The 13,924-nt window shown below is 49.0% G+C and overlaps 1 protein-coding gene across 2 annotated transcripts; it reads right to left on the reverse strand.

Annotated features, from left to right (window-relative positions):
* Positions 1 to 638: 638 nt before the first annotated feature.
* Positions 639 to 13,374, reverse strand: itm2cb (integral membrane protein 2Cb). 2 transcript variants are annotated; one of them, XM_083782513.1, is made up of 6 exons: positions 13,189 to 13,374; positions 10,968 to 11,105; positions 10,555 to 10,743; positions 2,763 to 2,873; positions 2,479 to 2,629; positions 639 to 1,795 (listed from the first exon to the last, which is right to left on the reverse strand). In XM_083782513.1, the coding sequence occupies exons 1-6, from the start codon at positions 13,273 to 13,275 to the stop codon at positions 1,704 to 1,706; spliced, it is 768 nt and encodes a 255-aa protein (XP_083638639.1). In that variant the 5' UTR covers positions 13,276 to 13,374; the 3' UTR covers positions 639 to 1,703. The 2 variants fall into 2 exon arrangements, with proteins under 2 accessions (XP_083638639.1, XP_083638638.1); XM_083782512.1 differs by having other exon boundaries at positions 10,555 to 10,746.
* Positions 13,375 to 13,924: the final 550 nt, after the last annotated feature.

Raw genomic sequence — 13,924 nt, forward strand, 5'->3', positions numbered from 1 at the left:
TACGGTGGACATGTTTGCCTGAAAAGGAATCTTTGAAATGTTTCATAGTTTTAGAAATATAGTGCTTTCACCATTCACACTTTTTATAATTCAGCTCCACCAGGCTGAATTAGCCTAGGCCCTAGAGAGACTGTGTACCAATTTGCGTGATGTTTGGACAAAATATGTAGGTGTACTGTCCAAAAACTTGTTTTGCACAAAGCGGCCTCCTGGTGGCGCTATAACAGGCCGTTCTGGACATTTTGGCAGAGGTTCATCGTTAGCATCCAGGGAGTGTGTGTGCAAAATTTGGCATCGACCGGGTTAACGGTGCCGGAGATTAGCTGTTCACAGATGGATGGACACATGGACACACGCACGGACGGACGGATGGAGTGCAAAACATACTCTCTCCCCATGCCTTCGGCCTGGTGGAGACAATAAACATGTGTACAGGAAGGGTCCATAAAATACCAAATGATTTTGGGTTTTTGATGGTTTGGTCTTTGGTGTAAAATAAATAATGTGTTATTGCAAGTACACCCCCTTGGACTGATAATTATCAGGCTCAGGTGTTTGAGAATTCTAGAAACAACAAACAAAATATGTTTGATCATTTATTCTTTAGTGAATGAGATATTACAAGCAGTTAACTGTACAGCAGGAGATTGTTTTGGGGGACAATGAACTCATGGGCACATTATCACAGGTCTCTCTCAGCACAGCTCCATATTATACAATAGAAAGACCCAGCATATAAAAGTCGTCAAGTGGGACAGAGCGGAATTGAAGAGATACAGAAGGACATGACAGGAGATTATGGATTGAGAAATGTGGCCACAATTAAAAATGAGAAGTAAGTCTAACCACCAGGAGGAAGAGCAAGACAAACCAGAAGTAAAGCCTTTGATAAAGTATCATCTAGTATATTCTGCCATCTACACTATAAAGCATCCTTCCTAAATAGTTTATAGGCAACACTCAGTATAGCATTGGTCATTGAAGACTTTGGTTTGGTCTGCCTTCATCAAAAGCTCTGCTACTACAGTAATTACAGTCTGAAGCCATGGGAGACCATAGGAAACTGGAAGATGCCACATGGAAAAACTTCGAAGGACAAAATGTAAAAGAAATGATCATTCACAATTGAATTTCAGATAAAAATCTAGCCATGTTACAATATGAAAAAAGAAGACATTTTTCAATTTACAGTATATATTGCTTAGGAAGAGTGAAACTAACTTACATAATTCATTAATGACACTGGCAAAAAGGCCAAACTACATGAGGTATGCACATTTGCCATTTGGCAACAATTAAACATGGGAGTGCACAGCGCAAGCCTTTTCATGCCTCCAAGTAATTTCCTACATTGCACTGAACTGATGAAACAAAAATGTAAAAATCAAGTGAAAACCAATAAATAAATGTGTACATTAGACACCAGTCATCATCTTTTACACGTCATGATAAGCTACGGTTATATGCCATTAAATGTACAACTTCACTCAAATATACAGACCGTTTGAATAAAAAAAGACTCAAAATGTAAATCGAGAACAAACAATAGAGCATTAACAATTCAACTTGAGACAAACAAAACAAAAAACGGTTTTGGACAAAATACATGCTCTTAAAGTGCAGTAAAAGCCTAAAGCGTCCAAGAGGTATGGTTTTTAAACAGTTGGCTTAATTGTTGGATGTTTCTGAGTCCAGTGTGAGAGTCAGATCCTGTCACAGATGACAGTCTCAACCACAAAGGTGTTCTCAAAGTGTCGGATACTGTGGCACCTTTTCGCCTCGCGCTTATCGATTCCTGAAAAGAAATAGAGTAGAAGTGTGTTACATCACTGTCTCAGCCAGCCAATAAATTCAACAATAATGAGCGTAACACTACCTCCTACACAATGTGTGGTTCTATCCTGTATAGTAGGAATGACTCAGGCACACATTGAATACCATGAGCACGCATGCACGCACGCACACACACACACACACACACACACACACACACACACACACACACACACACACACACACACACACACAGCTTCCAAGCTGAGCCCACACACAGTCATGATAGTCATATAAGGAGCTTTGAAAAGAAGAATCTACAATGTGGACACACAGCAGGAAGTCCCTATTTGGTGCTGTTCTCGTTCATATTCATATGGGCACATGTCTTAATTCCTCACACCACAGCAGCTACGGATTTCCCTCGATTTAAATTTGTGTTTACCACTTTACAGAGGGTTCCGGAAGACTCGTACAACTTAGCAGTTCTGCAGTGTGGTTACACATGTGTGTAGGCGGTGAGTGGACAGGCCAGATGTTTCGCTCTCTTATTACATAACATGGCATCTCACACTCGCATATATATATATTCCGTATATCCAGAATAAACACGGAGCAGGGGCATGTGGACTAGCATGTGCGATTGTGTGTGTGTTCATGCGTGAGTGTGGAGTGTGGTTTGTATGCTATGTGAGCTGAACTCACTTCGGTGCGGGTTGCGACGTCTGAGGCGATAGGTCTCTTTGCCATAGCAGAGTCTGTGGATGAAGGGCCCCAGCTGCCTCATGTTCCTCACCCTCCCTGTCACCATCATCTCCTCCTGGATGATGTACGTGTGAGGCAGGTATGTCCCTCTCTATGGGAGAAAGAGACAAGAATGCATCCCAAAGGTTACGGCATTGACCCGCACAGTGCGTGACAGTGACACCCAGTATAACTCAGGCCGTCACTAAATGCTATAGCCTCAGCTATGAATGAGGCAAACTCACCTTGACGTTAATGAGGAGTTCCCACAGGTTTCGCGGAGGCATAACTAGAGTGGTGTTAAGCTCAATGACGTAGCACTTGTCCAAAGCAATGTCATGATAAGCTGTGAGGCCCTGTGATGAAGACAACAGTATTCAGATTACATGAGCTGCATGTCAAAATAATTATCTGAGAATACGGGTGGACAGAAACTCTGGGTTACTTTAGTAACCTCAGTTTATCAAGCGAATCGAGCGAGAGAATCGCCTAAGGGTGGCGCCATTTCCATGGTGCCAACACAGAATAAATCCATATACTCACGAAACAATACTGATTGGGTCGTGCAGCTGTCTGTCACGACTGTGGCTGCAAGCTCCGCCCAGAGCCTATAAAGCAGCACACAGCCGGAAAAGACGTCATTCCTATCAACCAGTCCTTTTTCTGTGCTCTTTCTAAGCAAGAAGGGTAGTAAGGGCGATTCTCTCGCTCGATTCGCTTGATAAACTGAGGTTACTAAAGTAACCCAGAGTTTATCTAAGCTCATCTCGCTCAAGAATCGCCTAAGGGTGTACATAAACCCCCCGTATCACTACCACCAGTTGAAAAGGAGGCCCGACCCGGGACCCCTCCCCCAGCAGTCCCCTGCCCGTGGGGAGAAGGAAAGGCAAGGAGGCTATCTGGACCACAGGCCCAGTAGACAAGAACCTACCTAAGGAGCTAGCCAGTGAAAACTGTCTAAGCACTCAGACGCGGGCTGATGGTTCCCCATCTCATATGCCCTAGGCTCTATCTCCTGAAGTGCGCGTGTGTGACCGTTGTTCCCAACTGTCCCATCACCTAGCGGCAGCTCCCAGAACGGCGTGAGCAATTCCAAGAGATGCCACGTCCAAGTTATAGTACGTGGCGAAAGTCGAAGGGGACGACCAACTCGCCGCCGTACACACATCCTGAAGTGATGCTCCCTTCGCAAGAGCCCAGGATGCAGACATGCCTCTCGTAGAGTGAGCCCGCAAACCCTCCGGGGGTTGTGTACCACTCTCGGCATAGGTCAACTGTATGGCTTCCACAACCCATTGTGAAAGTCTCACCTTGGTTATGGGATTCCCCCTTCTCTGAGGGTCCCATGCGACAAACAACTGATTGCCCTTCCTAAAGGCAGCAGTCCTGTCTACATACAGTTTCAGCGCCCTGACCGGACAGAGACTGTTCAGCCTCTCGTCTTCCGCCGATGCGAAAGGGGGCGGGTGGAAAGCTGCCAAGTCTACCGGAGTAACTCCGGAAGGAAAGTTCTTGGGCAGGAACGACAGGTTCGGCCTGAGCGAAACCCTGGTACCGTTCCCACTAAATCTCATGCAGCTTGGACTCACCGAGAGCGCGTGCATGTCACTAGATCGCTTCGCTGTAGTCAAGGCGACCAGCAGGGCAGTCTTAAGTGAGAGAAACTTCAAACCCACCGTGTCCAGCGGTTCGAAGGGGGCTCTCGACAGAGCGTGCAGTACCAAGGTCAGATCCCAGGAGGGAACTAAGGATCTAGATACCGGCCGAGCACGCTTGACACCCCTCATGAACTGTCGAATCAATAAGTTCTCACTTATTGGTCTGTTGTCCATACCCACATGGTAGGCCGATATGGCCGCCAGGTTGAGTTTCACTGAGGAGTTCCCCAAGTGTCTATCCAATAATTCTTGCAAGAAGGTTAGGATAAGAACCACCGAGGCCTGAAAATGAACGGCCCGTTCCGGCCTCGCCGCACACCAGCGCACAAACACGTTCCAAGCCGTGTTGTACCGCTGTCTAGTCGAAGGGGCCCTGGCCCCCAAGATCGTCTCAATGACCCTAGGGGGCAAGCCTGTGGCTATTAGAGTCGACCCCTCACCAGGCACACCCAGAGGTCTAAGTCCTGTGGGCGCGGATGGAATATCTCGCGACCCGCCTGGGTAAGCAGATCCCTCCACAGAGGGAGCCGCCAAGGCTGGTCGTAGAGGAGGGGAAAAAATGTCCTGTCTCCAGGACCCTCGGGCTGGAGCCACTAGTAGCACGTCCGAGCCCTGAACCCTCACCCTGGCTAAGGTGAAGGGAATCAGCTCTAGTGGAGGGAAGGCATAGAGTAGGCCCCGAGGCCACCGATGTGCCATCGCGTCCAGTCCCAAAGTTGGCGAGCCTTTCAGGGAGAAAAAGAGTGGACACTTCTTGTTCTCGTCTGTAGCGAACAGGTCTGCCACCGGAGTCCCGAACCTGTCCCAGATCTGTTCCACTACACCCGGGTGTAGGGACCAGTTGCCGTAACGGAGGGGACCTCTGGACAACAGGTCTGCACCCGCGTTCAGTAGTCCCGGGACGTGGCAGGCTGTCAGTGACAGAAGACGCCCGTCGCACCAAGTCAAAAGCCTGTATGCCAACGTGTGCAGGCGTAAGGACCTCAGTCCACCCTGCCTGTTGATGTAGCACATCGTTGTCGTGTTGTCGGTACGGACGAGGACATGACAACCCCGTATGAGCGGCTCGAACGCTTGCAGCGCGAGGAAGACCGCTAGGAGTTCCAGATAATTGATGTGGGCGGACCTCAAGGTTCCATCCCATATCCCTCTGGCCGACCTGCCTTCGTGGGTGGCCCCCCACCCACTCAGGCTCGCGTCCGTAGTGACGACCTTCCTGGCCAACGGTAAACCAAGGGGGACTCCCTCCGTCAGGGTCCGTCTGTCCGACCACCACCTCAGGGCGAGCGTGCATTCCCCGGGGATTGTCACTCGCCGCGAGAGGAATCTGGTGGGCACCCGTAGAGACCTCAACCAGCGCTGAAAGGGTCTCATGTGGAGTCTGCCCAACCGCACCAGGGAGATGGCCGACGCCATCAGTCCCGCCATACGTAGGCAGATTCTGAGTGGCAGTCTGTGTCCTCTCTGGAACAGGGCCACGCACTTCAGGAAGGCGTCGATCCTCTCCGGGCTCAACCGAGCCGTGAAGGAGACTGAATCCAGTGCTATGCCTATGAAGTTGATCGACTGGGCGGGCACCATAACACTCTTCTCGTGATTTATGGTGAACCCTAGGGAGGACATATGGGACACCACCCGAGTGGTGTTCCATAGTGCCTCCTGTGGCGAGCCTGCGCTCAGAAGCCAGTCGTCGATGTAGCTTGCTACACGTAGACCTCGTCGCCGCAGAGGGGCCAGAGCCGTCTCGGTGCATTTGACGAACACCCTGGGGCTCAGGGACATCCCGAAGGGGAGAACCGTGTATTCGTACACCTTCCCCTTGAAACCAAACCTCAGGAACTTCCTGTGAGGTGGGTAGATAGGGATGTGAAAGTAGGCGTCTTTCAGGTCCATAGATGTGAACCAGTCGTTCATGCGTATAGAGCGCACAAGAGACTTGGCTGTCAGCATCTTGAAGCGGAAGGACTTGAGGTACCGATTGAGAGCTCGTAGGTCCATGATTGGACGCAGCCCCCCCCCCTTCTTCTTGACCAGGAAGTAGCGTGAGTAAAAACCCGCTGCGACTCTGGCTCAGGGGTACCTCTCTGACAGCCTTCTTCTCCAGCAGAGAGTTGATCTCCTGCTGGAGAACCTGACCCGCTTCGCCGCGTGCATCGGAGTAGAGGATTTCTCCGAATGCAGGGGGTCTCATAGCGAACTGGAGCCTGTAACCTCTCGCTATGGTGCGGAGAACCCAAGGAGACGCTCCGCACAGTTCCCACTGTGTCAGGCGACGCGCAAGGGGGTTCTCCATCGCCAGGGGAGCGCGTCGTCGCGCAGGGCTGGCGCCTCCTGGTGGACCAGAGAAATTTTCGGCATGACCCGTCCTGCCAGTGGCGTTTAGGCCCGCCACAAGGCCAAGGTCCCGCCCCACTGTGTCGGAGAGCCCGGGGGCTACTCCTGGCAGTGGGTTCATGTCCCCCCGATGTTGTTGTCGTTGTTTGTTTTAATGGCGTGAAGGCCTTCATTACAGGAAATAAAACAGGTACAACATTGGAAACAACAACATGTCGATGATCGGCCGCACCCGTGGTGATGCTCCGCATCGTGAGCCCCCGCCTCTTCCTGGGCGGTCTGAGTGTGAGAAGAATACTCAAATCCAGGCTCAGGGGGGGGAGGGGAGACGTCTGGTCTCGTCTCCCCTGGGACGGGGACGGCGTCATTTGCTCTGTGGCTCCCCACGGCCTCTGCCCTGGCCTCGTCTGGGGCCATGGGGCGGGCGGCCGTGGCCACGCCCAGCCGGGCGTCTGTCACGGTTGGGGGTGCCGGCCGAGGCACCGGACGGTGCCAGCTGGCCTCCTGCCCTCTCCTGGTGGGGCTTGGAGCCAGAGCGGCCACCCCTACCACCGCTGGTGTGTCGGGGTTGGCGTGCGGAGGGAGCTCTTGGAGGAGCTCGCTGTCCGTCGTCCACCTTGAAAAGCAGCCTATCTAGAATGCTAAGCATGCTAGGGTGGCATCGGCCATCCAACGAGGTTGCTACTCCCGACCTCGAAAAAGTTAGCTAAATAGCTAAACAACCCTAGCTTCACAATGTACATACCTGTAATGTTGAGGGAAGCAGTCGGTAGTCGAGGGTCGCTGGGGAACCACGTCGAGTGAGACTCGTGCCTTCGGCCGCTGCGTGAAGTAGTAGCAGCGGTAGTTGTCGGTGGAGGCCTAGGACTGCATCCGACATCTCGTTGTCGCAACCACCCGGCTCGGGGGAGCCTCGTTGGTGGGCCGACGAGATCCCGCTGGAGGGAGAGCAGCACCCAGAGCCAGCCGGTGAGGCCTGGCTGATGTCTCGGGTCTGGCTCCACAGGCCTGTTTACCAGTGTGGTGAAGAGCGTGTGGAGCTTGTTGCTGGCGGTCCGAGCCGCCTTCCTGGCAGGGGAGGAGCCCAGGAAGGACTCGTCATGGTGTCTCTGAGACGCGTCAAGGTTGAGGGGTCTGGAGAGAGAGGACGAGGTGGTGGGCCTAGGCCTCGAAGTTTGGGGCTGGTCGGGACAGCCGGGCTCGGAGGTGTCGACCAGGGACCTGTCTTGGTGACTCTCGACGCGTGAGATGCGTCAGCTTTTCTCCCCGTCCGCGAAGCAGAAGCAGCAGGGGTAGAGACCAGAGGTCTCGAGAGCCTGGCGAGCATGCTGGCGAGCAGGCAAACCATGCAGCGAGAGTGACTGTCCTCAGGGGACAGCAGGTTGCTGCAGTTGCATGAGAAATTCCCGGTGGCGTTCCTCCTCGGGAACCCGGGAGGGCTGTTGTCACCGCTGCTGAAGGTCCTCCTGGGTCTGGTTGTGCTGTGTAGCGTCACCGCCAGTAGCCATGTTGCCTAGTGTAGTTTTCCAACTGTCCACTGAGGTGTAATAAGGCTAGAAAACTAACCAGGGTCTTCCGACACAGGGAAGAGTCTTGTAGGTCAAGCACAGTTGTAGCTTAAAGAAGGAACCAGCAGTTCAAGACATTGTAGAAGCACTTCTCCTTTAAGTTATAATATAAAAATTATAAAAAAGGAAAAGTGGTGGTGGAGTAGAAGAGTAGGACTCGTGGTGCTCCACTGAAAATCAGCTGTCTAAACAGAGACGACCACGTTGTGAAACTGTGGTGGCCAGAGAAGCTGTTTAGTTGCGTGAAAGAAAAGGCGCCGGACTACGGGAAGGCCGCAAAGCCTGGGGCTCGCGTAGCGCGGCCGTCGGGCTGGTGCTGCTTAGGTCTGACGACACAGAGCGATGCGGCGGTTCGTCGGGTAGTGCGGGTTGCGTAGAGCAGGCCTGTGGCCTTCGATAGCAAAAACAACCGTGCCAAAGAGAAGCTAGAGAAGCTGTAGTTAACGCCTGACGGCTGGAAACTAGCTAGTGTCTAGCGGAGCTAAAAGGCTATAGCTGCATTAGCGGGAGCTAGCTAACCTAGGAAGGCTAGCGAAGCTGCGGCTGGATAGCAAGCTAGCGTCGTAACCCGGCTACGGTGGTTGCTTGTTGTTGGTGGCGCTAAAATCAACGCCTAGCGGCCGAGGATTAGCTAGAAACACCGGTAGCAAGCGAAACAGCGTTGCAGCTTGCTGCTTATGCGGGTTGTCTGTTGCCCGGGTTCTGTTGCAGTTGCGACTGAAACATACCCACTGAGGGTCCTCCTGGGTCTGGTTGTGTTGTGTAGCGTCACCGCCAGTAGCCATGTTGCCTAGTTTAGTTTTCCAACTGTCCACTGAGGTGTAGTAAAGGCTAGAAAACTAACCAGGGTCTTCCGACACACGGAGAGAGTTTTGTAGGCCAAGCGCAGTGTTCTCCAGAAGTCTGGAGAAAAAGTAGCTAGAATCCGCTAGATCCGCAGCTACAAAGTGGCTAGGTGTAGCCAGATGACGTTAGAAGTCACTATAAACAGCTACAGAAACACACACCAAGAGCCAGGGGCAGTCAACAGTAGCTAGAAGCAACAGGAGTAGCTGATAGCAGCTAGAGGAGGCTAGAAGTAGCCAGAGGGCAGCTAGATAGTAGCTAGCTAGTAGCTAGGGCCTTTCGGCACGGAGCAACGTGCGTCGCCGATCTAGCGCTAGGCCTTGCGGCCGTGTGGGAGCCTGTGATAGCCGTGGAACGGGCTTCCGAGCCGACGGGGTCTTACGACACAACGTGGCGGGAAAGAACGTGGGTCAGCGCGGGCCGAGGGAGTCTGTGAAAACTGCGTTTTAGCTAGTAGGGTCCCTCAAGGTTTCCGACGATAGTGTAGAGAAAACAGGGGAGAAAACAGAGCTAACTGGGGTTGCAAAGCGGAGGTTTATCAACTCACCGTTAGCAGAGCAGTGCAGGTTGACTTCCGCGGGTCGCCGGGCTGAACTTCTTTCCGACGAGCGGCTGTGTCTTGTCTATCGTCGGCTGGCTCTTGTTCCACGGTCCAGGCAGGGCTTCGCGGCTAACGCGAGGTCTCCCGACACTGGTTAGGCTGAGCCACAGCTAAGCTAGCGTTTGTCAACAGCTAGGCTAAAGCTAAGCTAGTGTTAGCCAAGGCTAACGGGGCTATGTCCGAGAGGCTTCACAGCACTGACAGGAAAAAAAGCCCCTTTTTTATTGTTTCTGAAACTTACTGCGTTTCGTTCTCGTGAGTGTAAGACCACCGGGTTTCCACCGCGAATTCCAGGGTACAAGTGAAGCACTCGTCCAGGGGGAATAAAAGTCTCAACGGAGTTATGGAAGTGGTAGTCTTAGAAAATCTGTGTTAGCGCAGAAAAAGGCAGGAAAGACGTCTTTTCCGGCTGTGTGCTGCTTTATAGGCTCTGGGCGGAGCTTGCAGCCACAGTCGTGACAGACAGCTGCACGACCCAATCAGTATTGTTTCGTGAGTATATGGATTTATTCTGTGTTGGCACCATGGAAATGGCGCCACCCTTAGGCGATTCTTGAGCGAGATGAGCTTAGATAAACAAGAGAATATCTTTCTTTCAAGCCTCCAAACGATTTTAATCATTAAGATTATGTATTTTGAGCTACTTATGTGTAAATTTCTATTGTGTCTTTTTGGTCTCTATTGGGGATATTGTTGGCTGTTTGAATATGATTATAATACTTTGAGCAACTTATAATGCCTATACTTATAATGTGTTTCCCCTGTATGAATATTCTGTATGTGGTGCCATGACTGCTATAGTGCTGCTATTACACCTGATTTGGCGATTGAGGTCAGTCAAGGGTGTGATCTGATTGGTTAGTCTTGGTCGTGATATGATTGGTCAAAGTTGGATCAACCAGACTATATACAATAAAATAAAATACTCTCTTGAATGTTTTTGTAACATATATAGCAATGAATTAGTACTAAGTAAATACAATAATAAACTGGGTTCTGAGGGGTGGATTTCAGGATCATAGCCTCTTACCCGCTGAAAGTCATGGATGATGTCAGCAGGGTCACTGCCTCCAAAATGGGGCATGGGTACACTGATTTGCTCGTAGTTATCATCAAGGTAGATGGCAACGTTCTCCTCCAGCTCATGTCGGCCTCTCACAGGAGCAAATATGGAGTCCTCGTACACAACCCGACAATGGAACATACTGTCCTCTGGGATCTGCTGGTGGGACGAAACAATTCTTTTAGCCTAATTTCTGTTGTGAAGTCAGAGTTAATTTAACCCATGTAGGCTTTACAGTAATGTATTCATAACTTTCATTGTATGGAGTGTCATTGTCATCCAAAAGACATAAATGTTATGATTAATTATCATTCATATATATATATACCATGTCAATGGTACATAGGCTACAGTTTACAAAATAAAGAAGGTTAACTGACCTGAGATACAAAGTAATAGCGGTATATGTAGATGGAGGCCAGCACCAATCCTGACATGAAAATCACCAGGCCAAACGTGAGACAGCAAAGGCAATTCAGAAGAGACCTCTTGGGGCTGAGGGGGAGAACCAGCTCATCCTGCAAAAAGGGGAGAAACTCTTTTACACAACAGTAGACAAGGAAATGCTTAATTCGCCAGCTTAATTATCTGCAAGGTTTTGATGTCAGCCAGGGTATGCTTTCACTCGAGGCACTTGCATTGATTGATTGCTTGATTGATTGAAATTCTTTAGGGCACTGTTATGGCATACAACCATGCAGTTGAGAATGGTTGTGTGTGCATAATGTTCTCTCACATCACCACGCTTTCCTGTGAACACTCTATATATCAAATCTTGTAAGGTTGTGGCAGCCAAGTAGTTAGTCAGATGATCAGATCTGGTAAACGTAGGCTGGCTTGGGAGGATGGATGCCAAATACCCACCCACAATCTCTCAATCAATCTGCTGCCTCTCTGTACTACTGTTGCTATGGCGAACCAGAGAGGAGGGAGCAGATTGCGCCTAGCATCTGACGAAGATGCACATGGCTGTCTGGGGCAGAACAATTGCGTGGGGACAGGCGTCCCATGACAGAGGTGTTCCTATTAATATGCCTCCACACACATCTGATGACGCTGAAACTGCCGTTTCCGCCAATGTTATCACACCAGAGAGCTCACGTCACACGTTGTGTTCACTGACGTAATTAGCGGTTGGATGTGTATGCAGACCACGTATTGGTGCCAGACGCCTCATATGTAATCTACTGTGTACATATGGATTTGAAAAGGATCAGACTTGGATCTACGTAACAGATTGTGTGCCCACTCTTCCGGTTATCAGTCAAATATTAGGTCATGGTGCCTCAAAAAAGAATGACTACTTATGAGAAGATTAGCGGTCGCTTAGGCCTTAGGCATCATATTATGACACAGAAGAATAGTTAAAGATACATCTAACAGCCAAATATAAAATAATCTATTTTGTTCATGACCTACTTATGGGCACCTCTTTGGTTACATTTGTTTTGTTCTTATCTTTATCCCCCAGGGTCTATGGTCCCCTCCTTTTCCCCCACTACACTAAATCTCTTTAGTGAAAATAGCAGATCTAAAAACTTGAACTTGTGAGCTTGTAGATCCGCAATTTTCCCCAATGTTCACCTATTATTATTACATGCTCATATAATCGGGTCATTGTCATGGTCTTGTTAGACCTCAGGCTTGTAAGTAGCCCTCTGACAACAGCCACACTACAGGGAACAATAGTCTTTTGTGCATAAAAAAGGGTTTGCATGTCGAATTTAAAAGCAGCTCCACCATTTGGACCTATTTCATATGATTTCGACATTCTAGAATCTAGATGCTGCCATCTGCAGGAATGACTGGGTATTAAGCTATTAACCAGCACATCAGCAGTGACGTAAGGAGTGGTGCAGTGATAGCATAATATACTCAGTGTAGACTATAGAGTAGCCTCTGCCTAGCCTACACTTACTCGTTTCCTCACATCCACAATATTTGCTAACTTGCAATTCCACTAACAAGAACATGGGATGTTTAAACACGTATGCACCTTGAGCGTAAACCTAATCTCGTTTTATTCTTATAAATTATAAATATGCGCATAGATTTCTTTGATATCTGACTCCAGGCAGTGTCCCAGGCTGCAGCCCAAACAAGGTGACGTAATGACAACATCCCAGGCCTGTATCGATGGCTAGTGTCACTCAGTCGCTTAGTTATGATTGAAATATAATCATAAATTATACACTATCATTGCACAACACTAAAATCTATAGTAGCCACTAAACCACCCAAAAAAGCAATTAAATATCGTCACGGTGATATGCTGACTAGTTGCGTTCAAATAGGCTATTGGAATTATTTTTGAAGAAATTACTAGGACCACAATGGAAACAAGCCCTCATGGCTTTTTGTGTTATCCTTTTAGCATATTATTGTACTGTACCTATACTTTTTGCAAACTGTTAATAAAGTATTCAATCAACCAATCAAATCAAATGGCATTACTATGCCTAGTCCTGACGGTACAGTCACGCGTAAAAGGGAGATGAAATGACAAAATAATGAAGATTCGTATGGGACAAACAACTAATAAATGTCATATATAGTCATATATAGACTAACACGGAACAAAGAATGAGACTGCAAACTCACGTGAGCCTGGGGTATAATAATCTTGTCTCCATCGCTCTCCTTCTCGGGCTTCAGCGCCGAAACGGTCTGGAAAGTAATCTTCACCATGTCTGCAATAACCTGTATCTGCTTATTATCTAACTGATGGGTGCACTGGATTCAGCTACCGAACAGAGAAGCATAATATATAGGCAGGCTAGTACATGTCGCCCCCGCCGGACAGCCAGGGATAGTGACCTCAGACGCGCGTATTCTCTGACGAACGAGCTGTGTGTGGGAATGGAGGAAAATCCTCCGCGCCCTATGCCAAAATAAAAGTCAATCCAATTATCCAACACAAACTCATACGTAACAAAGGTAAACCTTTATGATTGTTGCTGTTTATAGTCCCAAGGAATAGCGCACAATCAAGTCGAAGGAGGAGTGCGAACTGAAATTAATCTCCTAAATCAACTGCAAATAAATCTTATTAATCGCAAATCTCTCCACGTCTCTTACTTTGAAGATTAACTCCAAACATGGCACCAAATATGGTAGTGTTCCGTGTTTAATTTAAAGCTGCATCTAATTTGCTGTGTGTCAGTGTTACATCCATGGATGGATGATATGGGTTCCATCTGATCATCCGGAAATAATGACATAGGAATTGCTCCTAAAAAGCCATGAGCAGCTATTTATTTACAGGAAATCCCCTTACAAGCAAAACGAAAGATCTCCCAGTCTGTTTTAACATTACAGTTTCAATTATGGCTCTATT

The sequence above is a fragment of the Protomyctophum parallelum genome (assembly GCF_964188405.1).
Source record: "Protomyctophum parallelum genome assembly, chromosome: 14".
NCBI classification, from domain to species: Eukaryota; Metazoa; Chordata; class Actinopteri; order Myctophiformes; family Myctophidae; genus Protomyctophum; species Protomyctophum parallelum.

Excerpts from the sequence above, each read along its gene's own strand:
- itm2cb (XM_083782512.1), bottom strand. The coding sequence starts at position 13,275 with ATGGTGAAGATTACTTTCCAGACCGTTTCGGCGCTGAAGCCCGAGAAG. Across the intron at positions 11,106-13,188 it reads TTATTATACCCCAGGCTCAC|GATGAGCTGGTTCTCCCCCT; the intron begins GTGAGTTTGCAG and ends CCCTTTTTGCAG. Across the intron at positions 10,747-10,967 it reads GCTATTACTTTGTATCTCAG|CAGATCCCAGAGGACAGTAT; the intron begins GTCAGTTAACCT and ends TCGTCCCACCAG.